The 16,624-nt window shown below is 47.7% G+C and overlaps 5 protein-coding genes across 5 annotated transcripts; 3 read left to right on the top strand and 2 right to left on the bottom strand.

Annotated features, from left to right (window-relative positions):
* Positions 1–239: 239 nt before the first annotated feature.
* Positions 240–3,242, top strand: F4812DRAFT_289304 (FAD binding domain-containing protein). Its single transcript, XM_047931125.1, has 4 exons — positions 240–960; positions 1,172–1,626; positions 1,681–2,712; positions 2,769–3,242. The coding sequence occupies exons 1-4, from the start codon at positions 794–796 to the stop codon at positions 3,068–3,070; spliced, it is 1,956 nt and encodes a 651-aa protein (XP_047785323.1). The 5' UTR covers positions 240–793; the 3' UTR covers positions 3,071–3,242.
* F4812DRAFT_289064 (fungal-specific transcription factor domain-containing protein) lies at positions 3,086–6,667 on the bottom strand. The gene is made up of 5 exons (XM_047931124.1): positions 6,208–6,667; positions 5,074–6,153; positions 4,913–4,972; positions 4,574–4,835; positions 3,086–4,522 (listed from the first exon to the last, which is right to left on the bottom strand). Exons 1-5 carry the CDS (start codon positions 6,404–6,406, stop codon positions 3,415–3,417), a joined length of 2,709 nt encoding a protein of 902 aa, XP_047785322.1. The 5' UTR covers positions 6,407–6,667; the 3' UTR covers positions 3,086–3,414.
* A 135-nt stretch (positions 6,668–6,802) lies between these two features.
* F4812DRAFT_448143 (FAD/NAD(P)-binding domain-containing protein) lies at positions 6,803–9,080 on the top strand. Its single transcript, XM_047935841.1, has 3 exons — positions 6,803–7,492; positions 7,547–8,465; positions 8,590–9,080. Exons 1-3 carry the CDS (start codon positions 7,301–7,303, stop codon positions 9,003–9,005), a joined length of 1,527 nt encoding a protein of 508 aa, XP_047785321.1. The 5' UTR covers positions 6,803–7,300; the 3' UTR covers positions 9,006–9,080.
* A 696-nt stretch (positions 9,081–9,776) lies between these two features.
* On the top strand, positions 9,777–14,542 carry F4812DRAFT_464122 (xanthine dehydrogenase; the record flags this gene model as incomplete). The annotated part of the gene is made up of 9 exons (XM_047938314.1): positions 9,777–10,198; positions 10,269–10,413; positions 10,466–10,957; positions 11,015–11,774; positions 11,825–13,304; positions 13,369–13,766; positions 13,821–13,951; positions 14,002–14,152; positions 14,211–14,542. The coding sequence occupies 9 exons, from the start codon at positions 9,777–9,779 to the stop codon at positions 14,540–14,542; spliced, it is 4,311 nt and encodes a 1,436-aa protein (XP_047785320.1).
* Positions 14,543–14,757: 215 nt separating this feature from the next.
* Positions 14,758–16,284, bottom strand: F4812DRAFT_453812 (uncharacterized protein; the record flags this gene model as incomplete). The annotated part of the gene is made up of 1 exon (XM_047936535.1): positions 14,758–16,284. One exon carries the CDS (start codon positions 16,282–16,284, stop codon positions 14,758–14,760), a length of 1,527 nt encoding a protein of 508 aa, XP_047785319.1.
* Between the last annotated feature and the right edge of the window lie 340 nt (positions 16,285–16,624).

Here is a 16,624-nt window from a genome sequence, read left to right as displayed (position 1 = left end):
TGACATGTTCGACAGGGATATTCAGCAGCGTATGTAAGTGTGGCAGTAATTGGCAGTAATTGGCAGTAAATGGTAGTAAATAAGTGGGAGGGTTGTCAGACGAACGTACCCCCTAATGCCGGTACCTACATAGAAAGGTAACTGAGAAATAGGCAAGGAATAGGTGAAAAGAATGGGGGAGGGGCAAAAGCAGGGGGGGAAAAAAGAAAAGAAAAATAAACTATTTCAGGGGTCCAAGAGCCTAAACCTAGAGGAGGACCTAAAAGGGGTAGAAGAGAAGGGGGGATAGGATATCATACATACTATGTAGTACTCTTTCCTCTTCTTTTGTTTTATTCCAGTTTGGTAGGTCAAGATTAATTGATAAATGGCAGTTCTAGAACAAGTCGAAACAAACCCACTGTTTGGATATCTGATAGTGTAGTTTCCAATAAGGCCCCCCCTTTGACAACCCCCCAGTTTGAACCAGTCCGACTAATCCGACCTGGGGGACCCGGAGTGGTTCGAGAATGGCGCCAAACCACCTGACAATGGCCTGAGCACAGTGCGAAGTCTCATTTTATAACTTCGTCTTCTCAACTTCATCAAATCAATCAACCGATGAAATCCAATCCATCTCTTACTGATCGGACCAACCGTCAACGACCCACCACCACCACTCCCTCCAAACGCCGCCTCGTTACTCTTTGCTACCTCAAACCAAGCCACTTTGCTATTTATTGTGCTCTGGTAGAAGCCTTTTTTAACGTACTCGCATGAAATAAATCTTGTCTAGGCCATATCCACCGGCGCCATGATCGTAGATGAGGTAAACGGTGTGCGACAGAACGGCGACACCAACGGCAGCACCAATGGCGAGGTTAATGGTCATGGTCCAGCCAAGCGCCGTGAAACCAACGGCTCACGACACACCTCCGAGGTCTGCGTCGTCGGAGCTGGTCCTGCCGGTTTAATGTTGGCGTAAGTCGATTTTTATTTCATTTATTTATTTATTTTAACCTCTTTTCTTTTCCTCTTTTTTTATATATACGTAGTCTATCTATAGTTATAGAATGAAAAGTCAAGAAAGAAAAAAAATAAGGCTATTACGCTCATCGCCGTTATCATTCATCATTTCTTATCCTTAAAAGATATCATCCCTAACGCCCAAGCTCACATCCAAATCTTGCAGTACTTTATTAGCTAGATTCGGCGTCAGTGTCGAAGTCATAGATGAGAGACCCGATCAGACTCAAGCTGGTCGTGCTGATGGGTTACAACCCAAAACGATAGAGACGCTTCGTCAGCTCAGACTTGCAGATAGCCTGCTGGCGAGAGGCGCCAAGGTGTATGACATATGCTTCTGGGAAGCTACGGCAAACCGCCGCTTAAGGCGCCTAGGTCGTGAGATTCATTATCCAGCCTTAGTTGTTGACCTTCTGGACGACTATATCCTTCTCGTTCATCAGGGGGTTGTGGAAGGAGTCTTCATAAAGGACCTTCTAAAGCGAGGTGTCCAGGTCAAGCGCAGTCATCAATTTCAATCGTTTAAACGGCAAGACGACGAGTCCGGGTTGTTAGAGATTGAGTGCAAGAATACAACCAACGGGGAAAAGGAGACAACGTTATCCAAATACATCGTCGGATGTAAGTTTTAAACCAGCTGGCACGTCTGAGATGCCCCTGACTAACATGTATTAGGCGATGGTGCCCGATCTAAGGTGCGAACCTGCATACCAGACACTTATTCAGTGGGTAAATCTCATGAATCCGTATGGGCTGTTCTCGATGGAGAACTCATCTCGGACTTCCCAGACCTATGGTCTAAGACGGTCGTCTACAGTGAAGTGCATGGTTCCATACTCATTGTCCCGCGGGAACGGGGCACTACTCGATTCTACGTCGAGATCAAACCGGACACTGAGACAGGTAATCTGCGAGAACTCGGACAAGAGTTCGTCATGAAGCGTGCCAAGCAGATCTTGGCGCCGTACTCGGTTGAATGGCGTACCGTCGAATGGTTCGGCAATTATCAGATCGGACAGCGAATAGCAAACAAATTCACCGATCCGCATCTGCAGGCTTTTATTGCCGGAGATGCAAGTCATACCCATTCACCCAAGGCTGCACAGGGTATGAACACTAGTATGCACGACAGCTGGAACCTTGCCTGGAAATTGAACCTTAGCTCGAGAGGTCTAGCCAAGCCGGTTCTATTGGAATCATACGAAATGGAGCGTAGAAAGATTGCGCACGACCTTATCAACTTCGACTATGAGCACGCTAACAAGATGGCCGGTGGTGATGCCAAAGCTCTAGCCGAGAATTTCCGCACGAACGTGCGATTTATCTCAGGAGTCGGCGTCGAGTACGACCACAACATACTAAACCACCCGTCCAAGCGCAGCGGGGGCGAGCTGAGGCCGGGATGCCTTGTTCCTCCTGCCAAGGTAACGCGATATATCGATGCAAATCCGATCGACGTTCAGCTTGATATTCCCATGTTAGGCCAATTTAGGGTGTACTTCTTCGTGCCGGATATCCACAACAGCATGCCGTTCCTTCAGACTTTCTGCAATGGATTAACAAGGCAGGACTCATTGTTTAGGAAACTGAGTCAAGCCGCCGCGGCCAGCTATTTGGAAAAGCCACGAACGCCCACTTCTGAGGACGTGTATATACGCTCGGAGAGATATATAAGCGTGAGCGAGCTCACGACGTTTGCACTCATTAGTAAGAAGGATCCTTTACGTACGAGTCTATACAAGCTAAGCTAACCTTTGATACAGCAACCATGGAGAAAGCCAGAGTTGAGATCCAAGATCTCCCTCCGCTCTTCGCTCGAAGTGCATGGACATTCTACCTGGACAATGTGCCATACTTGGATACGCGCAGACAGACATGTACAAGCAAGTGGGTGGGAACCCTACAGAAAGACGAGGTTTCCATCGTGATCTTACGACCAGATGGCTACGTAGGGTCGATTAGCAGGTGGGATTCGCTGGGTGTTAATGCAGGCGCAACAGCAGCCGATTGGCTTAATTCTTACTACGACGGATTTCTTAAAGTTCCCGAAGACAAAGCAAAATAATGTCAAGCTATGAGCATAATGGAAGGGGGGTTTAAAGAGCAAAATGTATGCGTGGCGATGCCTATGGGTTCATTTTTTTCATCAGCATTCGGCAAGTTGTACGGTATACTTCACATATTGGTGGCATTCATGGGGTTACATGCTCTCTTAATTCACACATCCCTTTTCCTTGAGTAGGTAGTTGTCCTTACGAGACCCCCTAACTGCGTTTCGAACTTCTCATCATCGTGTAGATATTCTAACCGTAGATCTTTGATTTTTTTTTTGATTTTTGATTTTTGATTTTTGATTTTTGATTTTTGATTTTTCATCATACCTGTGCGGGCATATCGAAGCACATGCACTCAGATACTAGTATCGTCAAACTTCCCGATCAATCTCCAGGGGATCAAGCCCTTAAGCACAGTGACGCCGGCATGCACAATTCCCCAGCGGACTTTACTCAACACTTCCGCCATAACCCACACCAGGCCGCTGGTTCGCTTTAGCCCCTGTATTTCAAGTAGACCTTGAATACCCGCTTCAACCATCGAGTCTATGAGCACGCGCATTTCTGCTTGAGCATCCCAAACAAGTTCACTATCATCTTCGGGACGGAGGCCAGACCCCTTGGTTCCATTACGACTAGTGTGGTGGAATGCCCATACTGTCAAAGTGGCCAAGTAAAGACACCATGGTACGTGAAACAAGCCCGTGGAGTCGAAATCAACGAGCGTCTGCGATGCGCTCTGAAGTAATTGGGCCGCATGCCAAACCGCTGCTACCGCATCTGCGGATCCGTCGCTATTTTCAGAACCTGGGACGGTGTAGCCCGTAGCCCATCGTTTTATGACTTTCTCTGAGCGAATAAAGTCCGTTCGTTGAACTGAGCGTCCAAGGATATGCCGTGCACCCGCAAATATTTGTATGTCAAGGAATTCCGAATGTAGAAGGGTATGGGCAGCATGGTATATAGAGATGTACGCGGCGCGCCAGACGTCCAGTTCGGCTTGGGCATTTTCTGGAACAGTGCCCTTTCTTATCTCGGCGAATGTGACGTCCTCCAGGCGCAAACAAAAGTTATCAAAATCCACCTTCCACTCGTCGTACGCATTTCCAAGACGTCTTTGCCACCCGCCGGCCTGCGGGGAGATGACGCCTAGACTAGTCTGGTCTCGCCGCCGCATGTCCCAAAAAATAGACATTAAACCGTGAAAGATGAAGATCCGCGACAATCCATTTAGTCGAGGGCAATAGTGAGCATCACGCGTGATATACGACTTTAGCGCAAGAAGATACATCGGCTCAGGAGCTGTGAAGAGCGAGAGCCGTGACCACTCGGCGGCTGTAGATGCTTCCCAAAGCGCTTGGTTACAGGGTAAAGGGACTCTGAGTTCGAAGGCTGACATACAGAGGGATTGGCAGAACAGAACGGCGTGCTGAGTATCCCACATAAAGCATAGAAGAGCGAGTCTAGAGGATCATATTAATAACGATAGACATTGAGGTTTACGGAATACTGGCCTTTTTTTCTCCTCGGCCTCTACCCATTGTCTCCAGCTGCGATCAGCCACCAAGCTATCTTTATCTTTATCTTCGTGGGGGCGAATTGGCCGAACAGACTGGCAGTCAGACCGCCGAATCAGGTTGATCAACATCCCGTGGAACAGATGGCTCATGTCGTGTTGCTTCTGGCCTGCCCTGCTCTTGCCAAAACATTCAACTAGCAGGATTGTCTGGAGCATCCAGAGGTCTGGTTTGGGGTTGAAGCTCGCATGAGAAAATACTATCCGGTTGTTAGATTCATAAGAAGAAAGGTGAGGCTCGATTATGGCTATCGCAAGAATTCACGAAATTACTCACTTGCTGGGCGGATTACATCGTGTATGCAGACAGCCAGTTGATGTGCTTCTTTCTCAGAGTCTATTCACGATGGAAATTAGCAACCGCTCCGTGAATCAGCTAGTGACAAACATGGCAAAGGCAAGCTGCCCTAGGGAACATTAACTCTCATGGCCACTCACAGGTAGCTCCAAGTAGAATCATAGACAGAAGTAGTAACGATTCGCTTTTGCTTGGTTCGAAGGTAGCTTGGTGTATCAGCGGGTATGCGGTGTTGAACTTGCTGAAGTATAGGTCCAAATAAGATTGCAATGAAAGCTGCGACATCAACGGATGGTTGACGTCGAGGAGGGCCCCATTGGGGGCTACCGGCTTTGCAGTCTCGATAGTTTCTAAAATCTTGCTGTAAGTGTATTCGTCTATGCACGATAGATGGCTCGACGGTTGAAGAGTGGACAGGGGACGCTCGATTTCTGCTTCGCGAAAGCCCCCTGGACCCTGGTGAATTTGCTTAGCTGCCGGTGAGAGGCTAACCGCCGTCCTATCAGAGGAGCCAGGAGTTGCAATATCTTCAGTGTTCTCCCTAGAAGGCATACAGTCGAGGGATCCTATAGATGTTAAAGAGTTCTCAGGCATGCCCCCGGTGTAAGGCCTAGCCCCTGGCGAGAAGTTGTCTTGACTCAAACTAGGGGGGTGATTTTGAACGCCAGTATATAAGGTACCCAAGGACGGAGTAGAAACATAAGGGGGGTGCGGAACAGCAGCGCTCGGAACATTATTATCAAGACTAAACAACCAGTCATAATTTACTTGCGTCGTATATGGCATATTAAACGAACTCGCCGTATCCGGCTGGAATACTTCATCGTAGTTTATATCGAAGAATGGAGGTTGTAATGTCTCGGGCGCAATCCAGTAACCGCTATCAGCATGAGAACCTAATTGTCCATTTAAAAGCTCATAATCTGATAAAAGGTTATGGCCATGGGCGAAAGCCGTATTTGTCGCCGGGTCGTTCTCGCTTTGGTGATCCGAATTATGGGTTGACACAGGAGGTGAAATGGGACCTTCTGCCTGAGATACAAACGACACTCCCACACTACTACTGCTACTGCTACCACAAGACGTATTCTGTTCTACTGGCTTCTTCTGGACAATCCGTCCGTCGTGGTCTTTCCACATGCGCTTACGCGTGTTCAGCGTACCGACACCTGCGCCTCCGGCTTCTTCATCCTTCTGTTTATGCCGGTTCATGTGCCTTTCTACATTACCGTGTCAACCCCCGAAGATCCGAGGCGGTCGAAGGGGGTTCTCACCTAGAAGGTCTTGACGTTTGAAGTGGGCGCGGCAGCGCGGACAAGTCGCATTTCCATCCGTATGGTTCTTTTGATGACGATGGAGATGCTCAGACCGCGAGAAAGATTTACCGCAACCTTCATAGTTGCAATGAAAAGATCGTCTGGTGTCACCATCACCCTCCCGCCGAGTTCTATTACGCTTGGCTCGCTGCATCATGCCCAGACTCACAATCACGTAGCGACCCAACTAGTTGGCATTCACCACTTTCAACGAATCTAGTGATGTGGATCGTCTCAAAGAACGGACAACCCCCATTCTCACCCTCCCAATTAACTTTGGGGGAGAGAGGAAATACGAAAAAGTAAAAGAGAAAAGAAATGGGGGGGAAGGTTGAGGCTCTTGCTAATGTTAGGTAGGCTAGAGGCTCAAGGTGAGTACATGGTATCCGTCAAGTATATTGACGTTATTAAATTATTAAATCTATCGTTCAGCAACTCGGTAACACTCTGTGTCCTGTCTGTGTGATGCCAAGCGGGCTGAATGTACCCTTCTCACGAATCACTGCCGACAACAACTGCCTTATTCTCGGACGCACATACACTTACATGCTCCCCCACCTTTGCTATCTCTCAGAAAGGTGGCATATTATTGACAAGAGTGGGGTTTTCAGAAGCAGCACCATTGTACAGTGTTGGCTGGAGAGATAAGCCGGCAGAGATTCCGCATGCAACTCTGCACAAGGTACTTGAGAGATATATCTACCTCAGGGGTACCTAACCTAAGGTTAGGGTATGCATACGGTTACTCAATAGAGACATTCAAGGCTCAGGATACGTTGAAATCCGATGGCATACAGGCCTACTTTACCTAATTCATGATATGTCCTACCCAGAATGCGTAACCGAGGGATGATACCGACGTATGCGTAGACGATAACAATCAGCCACAAGAGAGAGGTAGAAATCGCACAGTGATTCGGATCCCCGAAGAGATGACAAATGGATACGCCCTAGGAGCAGAACGCCATGTCTCATCTATATACATCATCATCGTCATCATCATATCTTTGAAAAACAAAAAACGCATTTATGGAATTCATACATTTCGTTTATGATAAGTAGTCGCACAACCACATACTACATTGTACTATACTGTACTGTAATTGATCTCTCACCAGCTCACAGACTTCAACTTGGACCGAATCGAATTACCACACAGGCAACGTCAGATTCCAAGATGGCGTCTAGATTTCGCCCAAGGGTATGGCAGCAGATTAAGAGAGACCCGTCAAGTCAACTTCACGTAAGTAGATCATAAGACTATACAATCGTCTGGTTTTATTGAGTTTCGTCGTAGGTTATAATTGTAGGTGCCGGGCTTGGCGGGCTCGGTGCAGCTATTTCTATACTTCTCGCGGGACACCGCGTAACTGTCCTTGAGAGCGCGTCTGAGATCGGCGAAATAGGAGCCGGTATTCAAGTCTTGCCTAATTCATCGAGGATATTGATTTCATGGGGACTTGAAGGCAAGCTCGTGAAGGATGCAACGAAACCTCGTTATGCAAATATGATCGGCTGGAAGGGCAATAGACTATCCAGGATGGACCTTCATGCTTATGGGGAAGCTCTAGGTACCCCTTTCTGGGATTTCCATAGAGCTAACTTACACCGTTGCCTCCTTGATCGGGCTGTCGAACTCGGAGCTGAGATACATGTAAAGTCGAGGGTCCAATCGATCAAATATGCATCGGACGGATTAACAGCTAGTGCAGTATTAAGCGACGGCAGGATTATGCCAGCAGACCTCATCGTTGGAGCTGACGGCATCTCATCTAGACTGCGCGAGGTTCTTCTGGGAAAACCAGACCCCCCTCTACCAACAGGTGATCTTGCCTACAGGTTACTTATCAACGCTAAGGATATGCTGGCAGACCCTGAGTTACGACACTTCATCCAGGATCCTCAGGTCAACTATTGGATAGGGCCAGACGCGCACGCGGTTAACTACGTCCTCAGGGGCGGGGAGTTATTCAACATGGTCTTGTTAGTCCCGGATGACATGCCTGCAGCTTCTATGACAATAGACGGGAATGTGGAAGAGATGCAGGCCTTATACAAAGACTGGGATCCGATAATAGGCAAAATCCTAAGTCTTTGTCACTCTGTTCAGAAGTGGAAGCTCTGCATACGGCCTACGTTGGAACGTTGGACGCATCAATCCGGCACATTTACGCTGTTAGGGGATGCTGTCCATGCGACTCTTCCATACCTCGCTAGTAAGTTCTGTCTTATAATGTGTTCCTTTTTTTTCCTTTTCTTTCTTTCTTTTTGAACCATCAAATAATAAACACTTTGAGACACATGACGAGATATAAGATTCACTAATATTGCCTTCACCAGGTGGTTGCGGTATGGCCCTGGAAGATGGGGCAGCTCTAGGTCTTTGCCTCTCAAAGCTGACCAACAAGTCGCGCGAACAAAAGCTATACGCTCTTAAGGTATACGAGAATTGCCGAAAGGAGAGGACCGAGAAGGTAGTCGAGAGAGGCAATTTTCAGCAGTACATGTACCATCTTCACGATGGCGAAGAGCAGAGAGAGAGAGATAGAAGACTTGAGATGTTTGGGAAGATGGATGAAGAATTATTCAAGAGCCCAGAGGTTCTCACACAGCCACGGTCAGATTCAGGGGATGATCCCTTGCCTTGGAGATATTATGGCGTTGGGGGTTGGTTGTTGCCGTATGACATAGAGACGGCCGTAGAGCGTAGATGGGAACAAACCCGAAAGGAAAACCAGACGCGCCCACTTCTGTAGTCTAGTTGTTGATATTATATTCAATATTATCAAACTTTATAAATATAATCGTTTAGTTAATTTTGATTTATTTTCCTTTTTTTATTTCTTATATTTTTTCTGGTTGGCGTTGTTCTGATCTTGAGAGTTAATTTAGTATGCTTTTCTAGGGGTATTTTCCCGCAGAACCTTTGGTATAAAAACAGAACCTGGAATCAAAAATAAAGGACAGCAATGTAACTAGATATTCTCTGGATCTCTTCAAGCTTTCTAAAGCGTAAGACATAAATATGCGTCATCTATGTTCTATGTCTAACGGATCTTTTCAAAACTTGGGGAAGACATCTAAGGGCGATGTTCAACGACAGTGGGGTTGACAACAACTGGAAGTATGATCCTCGGTGGGGCAAGCAGGATAGCAGTATATAGGTACCTGCATTGAAGCATACATGTTTATAGGGTGATGGAAGTTTGTTTGCATTTGCCCCCCGCCCCCCGAACACCTACCGGAGCTGAACAACCTACCTAAGTCCAGGATTATTATGCCCGAAACGTTATGCCCGATCAGAGTGGGGTGATAGCAATGAATGAATGACATAGTAAACCTATAAACCTAAGCGACGTTCATGCTTCCATCTTGCACAATAGCCCAAGAGATACTAGAAATGTGCTGATAGCCATCACTCATGTCTGTACATAGTTCACTCTCTAAATTAGATGAATAAGAGGTAGTCTAGGCAAAGGCAACTTCGATATTCATCATTTCTCCCTCTCTCCTATTCTCCTAAAGCCATGACAGCAGTTGAAATACTTCCGAAGCCGCTTATAGCCGAGCAGCAACATGTTCGCGCCCCATCTGTTGCCGAAGCCCTCGCGTCTCTGATACAATCGACATATACTACTTCCGAATTATTCTTCTTCGTCAACGGACGCCGCGTCACAGTTCGGAATCCTGATCCTGAATGGGTTCTTCTCGACTGGATCCGCGCTCAGGGCAATTTAAAAGGAACTAAGCTAGGATGTGGCGAGGGCGGGTGTGGTGCCTGTACTGTCGTTATCCAGACTGTCGGCGAAGACGGACGCCTAAGGCATAATGCTGTGAACGCTTGTCTTTTTCCACTGGTTGGCGTCGATGGTAAAAGTCTGATAACTATTGAAGGCCTGGGCACGGTTGACCGGCCACATCCCTTGCAAGAACGCATAGCAAAAATGCAGTAAGTCATCAGCCGTCGTATTACTTTTTAGTTTGTCCACTGTTTGTGCTAATACGAAGTCTTCCCTAAGTGGTTCTCAGTGCGGATTTTGTACTCCTGGAATAGTAATGAGTCTCTATGCACTTATTAGAAGTTCATATCAAGACGGAAAGTTCCATCTTTCAGCTTCGGACGTTGAGCTACAAGGACATTTAGACGGTAACCTTTGTAGATGTGTATGTATCAAATTATATCCTCCTTCTCAAGTGCTGTACTCAACTTATTCAGACAGGCTATAAACCAATTCTTGAGGCCGCCAAGACGTTCGTTTTAGAAGACTTAAAAGGCGAATTAATCGAGAAGAGTATCTCTCCCCCCCTGCGTGCCGAAGACACCGATGAACTTCTGCAAACGTCAGTAAATGGTAGTCGATGTGGCTCGTCATCTAACGCTTCCTGTGGGCGTCCAGGTGGCTGCTGTCGCGATCCGTCAACATCTTCGTTCGATAGCAGCGCCGACAGAGGATCCTCTCAGGAATCCAGCAGCACACGAGCTACCTCCGTAGATTCAGGTAAACCTTCAGGGCTGTCTTCATTTATACCATACAATCCTGCAGCAGAAGTCATTTTCCCACCAGCTCTCCGTAAATATTCAGAAAGGCCTATTTGTTATGGGGACGAGAGAAAGATCTGGTTCAAACCTATAACCTTAGAGCAATTGGCGGAACTCAAGGATGCCTGGCCATCTGCCAAAATCATAGGGGGTGCTAGTGAGACTCAGGTAGGGCCATATCAATATTCGAACCCTACTTCCCCACCGTTTCTTACCTGAAGGTAGATCGAGACTCGCTTCAAGAAGTCCGAATATCGAGTTTGTGTCTACGTCTCAGATATAAAAGAGCTTAGCAGCTTCCAAGCACCTGAAAGCGATATTGACATTAAGGCCATTTCGGAAGTATCCATCCCAGGGAATATGCCTCTGACCAAGGTAGAAGAACTATGTGCTGCGTTGTTCTCAAGACTTGGTACTAGAGCAAGTGCACTTGAGGCACTTAGAAAGCAACTCCGATACTTCGCCGGTCGTCAGATTCGGAACGTTGCCAGTTTAGCTGGAAACTTAGCGACAGCAAGTCCTATATCCGATGCCGCGCCAGTATTACTAGCAGCAGGATCTGTGATCACTGTGAGGACCAAGGGAAATAGTCCCTACGACATACCTCTTTCGACGTTCTTCGTTAAGTATCGAACAACCCAGCTGCCCCTAAATGGTATAATTACACATGTTAAGGTACCATTACCATCGCCGGAGACGTTGGAGGTCACAAAGGCATATAAGCAAGCGAAAAGGAAAGATGATGACATCGCGATCGTAACTGCTAGTTTCCGAGTACGTTTAAGTCAAGAAGGGTTCGTCGAACAAGCGGCATTCGCTTATGGTGGTATGGCGCCAACTACTACGCTCGCGACTACAGCCCAGAAGGTGGTGATAGGGAAGCGATGGGCAGAGAGCAGCGCGCGTGAAGAAGCTTTGCAAGCCCTGTTACAGGACTTTGACTTGAAATTCGACGTACCGGGGGGCATGGCTCAGTATAGAAAGGGTAGGTCTCGGAAATTCTATCCTGCTCTTACTTGCTAATAGTTACAACAGTCCTCACTTTGTCACTATTTTGTCGTTTCTGGCAGGAGAGTATCGCAGAGCTCGGCCTTGCTGAAGTCGAAGATAATGCTATACAGGAAATACGCCGAGGGGTATCTTCGGGGACCCGGGATCACTTCGTTAGCTCAGGTACCAATGTCGTGGGCAAAGAAATACCACATCTTTCGGCTTTGAAGCACTGCACCGGCGAGGCGGAGTATGTTGACGATATGCCTCGACAAAACAATGAATTGCATTGTGCTCTTGTCTTATCAACGAAAGCACACGCAAAAATACTTGAAATAGATTGGAGCCCTGCGCTTGAGATGCCAGGAGTTATAGGCTATCTTGACAAGGACAGCATACCGGCAGCAAGCAATAGGTGGGGCCCAATCCGAGCGGACGAACCCTTATTTGCGGTAGATGAAGTTTATTCACACGGCCAGACGATAGGTATAGTATATGCCGAGACAGCTCTACAGGCCCAAGCAGCTGCCGCTAAGGTCAAGGTGACATACGAGACGCTACCAGCCATAATTACCATCAGCCAAGCGATCAAAGCCCAAAGTTTCTATGAGCATGGGAAGCAACTTAAAAAGGGGGCTGCTATTCAGGGGCCTCTGGATGCCGAATTCGCGAAATGCGAGCACGTCTTCGAAGGGTTGACGAAGCTAGGCGGCCAAGAGCATTTCTATCTAGAAACCATTTCCGCATTGGCAATCCCGCACGTCGAGGACGGCTCCATGGAAGTTTATGCTTCCACACAGAACCTAGCAGAGAACCAAATCTTCGTCGCTCAAGTGCTAGGTGTACCTATGAGTAGGGTGAATATGAGAGTCCGACGTCTTGGAGGTGCGTATGGTGGAAAGGAGTCGAGAACGACGCCGGCGGCATGCCTTGTAGCTCTCGCTGCTAAGAAGGAACGTCGTCCTATGAGAATCATGCTAAACCGCGATGAGGACATGTCGACCAGCGGACAGAGAAATCCAATGCAATGCAAATGGAAGATCGGTACTGATGCAAACGGGATTATCCAATGCTTCGATGCGGATATTTACTGCAACGCAGGATATTCTCTAGATATGTCTGGAGCTGTGATGGATCGGGCTTGTACCCACATCGACAATTGCTATAATATACCACATGCTTGGATACGTGGATGGGTATGCAAGACCAACACGGTATCTAATACTGCGTTCCGTGGCTTCGGAGGGCCGCAGGCCATGTACTTTGCCGAGTCCTATATGAGTGTTATTGCCGAACGCCTCAACATGGATATTGACGAACTTCGACTCAAAAATCTATACAAGCAAGGCGATCTGACCCCCTTTTTACAGACCATCGATGTCGACTTCCACATCCCGACTATGCTAGAACAACTCAGCGCCAACGCAGACTACGAAAATAGGAAAAGGGAAGTTCGAACATTCAATTCCAGTAACCGCTATAAGAAAAGAGGGATATGTATGATTCCTACAAAATTCGGGCTCAGGTAGACTACCCCCTGACTTTTCTTCCGTATCAGTAAAAAGACAGCAGCTAATATTGCATCACAGCTTTGCCACTGCTCTACATCTGAACCAGGCTGGTGCATACGTAAGGATTTACGAGGACGGTTCGGTTCTTCTCCACCACGGAGGCACAGAGATGGGACAAGGCCTATATACCAAGATGTGCCAGGTTGCGGCTGAAGAGCTCGGTGTGAGCGTGGACCAAATATTCAATAAAGACTCACAGACTGACCAAGTTGCCAACCCATCGCCCACCGCCGCATCGTCGGGTAGTGATCTTAACGGCATGGCTGTCAAGAACGCTTGCGATCAGCTCAACGAGCGCATCGCACCCTATAGGGAGCGATTCGGGCGTGCTGCCCCGATATCAGTAATTGCCCATGCCGCATACCGAGACCGAGTAAACCTCGCAGCCAACGGGTTCTGGAAAATGCCCAAGATAGGTAGAGTTTCTCGATCTCCAGTTAATCTATGCCACGTACACTGACCACTACTAGGGTACAAATGGGGGAACTACAAAGATCCACTTCCCATGTATTACTACTTTACTCAAGGCGTTGCTATCACGGAGGCGGAATTAGATCTGCTTACAGGCGATCATACCGTTTTACGAACGGATATAATAATGGTGAGTGGTAAACGGATTACAACCGTAAATTCTGTCTAATGGCAAGATAGGACGTAGGTCGTTCGATCAACCCTTCGATCGACTACGGCCAAATCGAAGGGGCTTTCGTCCAAGGACAAGGCTTATTCACGATGGAGGAATCTCTGTGGACACGGGAAGGTGAAATCTTCACCAAGGGACCTGGGGCGTATAAGATTCCAGGTGAGTAACAAAGGACGTTACATACCGACAGAATTACGTGGACTGATATTTGTAAAAGGGTTCTCGGATATTCCTCAGGTTTTCAACGTGTCCATGCTAAGACACGACTCGGATGGGAATGCTATAAGCTGGAAGCATTTGCGTTCCATCCAAAGCAGCAAGGGTATTGGGGAACCACCCCTTTTCTTGGGCTCGACAGTATTTTTTGCGCTCAGGGAAGCGGTAAAAGCTGCGAGAGAGATGAACGGGGTGATAGAACCACTAGTTCTCAACGCTCCAGCCACAGCAGAAAAGCTGCGCTTAGCCGTCGGCGATGAGCTTGTCGAACGTGCTACCGTGGTTCCGAAAGAGGGCAGCGAAACGAATTTCTTCGTTCGTATCGAGGACTAAACAACATAAAATGTGTGGTGGATTTGAAAGTATTGTAGGATCCGCAGGATTAACAAGGATATGTACACCTCTATGTGGCATAGCAACGAATACAAGAAGGGAAAGGGTTGCGTACTACGGTCTATCTGTAGTGCAGGAATAGGACCCGAGTATATAGTGAGCCTAATCAGAATGATAATTAGCAACTCCAAGTAGTTACCACAGATATTTCTCTTTTATGATGATCGCCGTCTAGCCTTAGGATTCGATATCGTGCTTTGTTGCTCTTGGATTGCTGAGAGGATGGTCTTTCGAAGAAACCCTGTGAAGCTCTCAAAAACTGTATAGTCTACCCCCTGGAGCCAGCGGGCTAATACTGCCATATGATTCTCACTTTCCGCATCTCTTGAAACTTGTATAGCCAGAGAAAACCCAAACACACACTGGGCAGTTTTCTGCTCAGCCTGTTGGCTAGGGTTCTTTGAATAGGAAGGCGAAGGCGCGGCCTCGGCAGTATCTCCCTTGACTAAGCTCAGGCATTCCCTTTCTCTCGCCCGTTTTCTACGGTAAGCCCGACTCCAAACGTTACCACTGGAAAAACCTACGCCCTGAGACAATTGCGTGCTCCAGCTCCAGGAACTCATGTTGAGGCCATCCATCGTATTGCAAATGGCCAGCTTCAGCTGTTCCGGCTTGGTTTGCAAGCTGGATCCCGTAAAAATCGTCGTCTCCGTAGGGTCAGGTAAGATCTTCTTTCCGGCCGAGGGCTCACAACCCCTACTAGCTGATAGGCACGGTCTCCTGGGGCCAAAACTCCACCCAATAGCCCATCTACGCGTTTTGTTCCCTTGAACGAATGCCGTAACGGCATAGTTAGTTACCCCATGGCTTTTCAAAATGCCAACAAGCACTTCTAAACTTGACTGTTTGCCAAGCATGCATGTGTACCACTGCACTCTTTGTTTTAAGACTAAGGACTCGTCGATCATCCGCTGTATGAAGCCAATCTCGCCCCCAGCGCATACCATCTCAATTGGTGCACCTGTGCACGCACTATTCGGCGGTCGGGATTTCTGCTTGGCTAGATCTGCGAGCTCGATCTCGGAGGTGTAGAATGGAGGATTGACCATGGTGAAGTCAATACTTTCCAACCCAAGCTCATCTAGGGGGATCAGGCAATCCGTAACGGTCCGACTGACTACCCGAATCCGCGATTGCATATTATTTAAGTTAACATTCTTGCGTGCGTATGACAAGGATTTCGCATCAACATCGGTAGCAACGAATGACCACGATGACCGTTGGGCACAACCTAGAAGCGGATAGATGAGGCTAGCCCCTGTGCCTACGTCTAACCCAATCACGCGCCGAGTTGAGACCAGTTCTCCAGTGTCAAAGCACGGAGGCGAAGAAGAGTCAAGAAGATCCTTTAGCCAAAGGATATAATTATGTCGATTAGGTACAGGAGGACAGAGTCGGTCCACAGGTAAATCGACCGCTAAACCAAAGTCCCGCTTGAGGAGGGTTTTGGTTAGCTGCATGACCGACTTAGGATTATTAAAGTCGATATGCGAGCTACGCTCTAGCACAGCTTTGAATTCGGGGTCGTACTGTCCAAGCGCGCGGAAGTCTAGTTCCTCAGTATAAAGCGTCTTGTAGTAATGGTCATCCCTTGGCCCTCCAGGTGCCACTGGCTTCGACGGGGGGTCATTGCAGGCAACGGAGCATTCGATTGATGTTGGCGAAAAGATCGCGTGTTCCATGAGAAGTGGCTTATTAAAACCTTTATCGAGCAGTCCATCTTCAGTTAATTTTCGCTTTGTCCCACGTTTGGGACAACTGTCCTGGCTCGGCATATTTCATCTCCTCTCCTTATCTTAGAAAGCCGGTGCATCTTAAAGGTACCGGGTGTGTTACAGAAAATACCTAGGTAGGTAACGTGTAGTAACGCGTTGTTGTTGTTGCTACCTAAGGCGAGGAACAGTTGGATTGTGGTAAAATAGGCAAAACTTCTTAGCTCAGGTTTTAGCAGGTATAGTGCACCTGTAATGATAATTGAATAATGCACGTGACCCGTGTATTACGCAAGCTCTAAGAAACAGG

The sequence above is a fragment of the Daldinia caldariorum genome (genome assembly GCF_022478825.1).
Source record: "Daldinia caldariorum strain CBS 122874 unplaced genomic scaffold F4812scaffold_32, whole genome shotgun sequence".
Taxonomy (NCBI): Eukaryota; Fungi; Ascomycota; class Sordariomycetes; order Xylariales; family Hypoxylaceae; genus Daldinia; species Daldinia caldariorum.
Note: the sequence above shows the minus strand (reverse complement) of the source record. Positions and strands in the feature narration are given on the sequence as shown.

Excerpts from the sequence above, each read along its gene's own strand:
- F4812DRAFT_289304 (XM_047931125.1), top strand. The coding sequence starts at position 794 with ATGATCGTAGATGAGGTAAACGGTGTGCGACAGAACGGCGACACCAAC. Across the intron at positions 961-1,171 it reads CCTGCCGGTTTAATGTTGGC|TACTTTATTAGCTAGATTCG; the intron begins GTAAGTCGATTT and ends CAAATCTTGCAG. Across the intron at positions 2,713-2,768 it reads CACGACGTTTGCACTCATTA|CAACCATGGAGAAAGCCAGA; the intron begins GTAAGAAGGATC and ends CCTTTGATACAG.
- F4812DRAFT_289064 (XM_047931124.1), bottom strand. The coding sequence starts at position 6,406 with ATGATGCAGCGAGCCAAGCGTAATAGAACTCGGCGGGAGGGTGATGGT. Across the intron at positions 4,836-4,912 it reads CGATGTAATCCGCCCAGCAA|TATTTTCTCATGCGAGCTTC; the intron begins GTGAGTAATTTC and ends ACAACCGGATAG. Across the intron at positions 4,523-4,573 it reads GAGGCCGAGGAGAAAAAAAG|ACTCGCTCTTCTATGCTTTA; the intron begins GCCAGTATTCCG and ends ATGATCCTCTAG.
- F4812DRAFT_448143 (XM_047935841.1), top strand. The coding sequence starts at position 7,301 with ATGATAAGTAGTCGCACAACCACATACTACATTGTACTATACTGTACT. Across the intron at positions 7,493-7,546 it reads ACCCGTCAAGTCAACTTCAC|GTTATAATTGTAGGTGCCGG; the intron begins GTAAGTAGATCA and ends GTTTCGTCGTAG. Across the intron at positions 8,466-8,589 it reads GACTCTTCCATACCTCGCTA|GTGGTTGCGGTATGGCCCTG; the intron begins GTAAGTTCTGTC and ends TGCCTTCACCAG.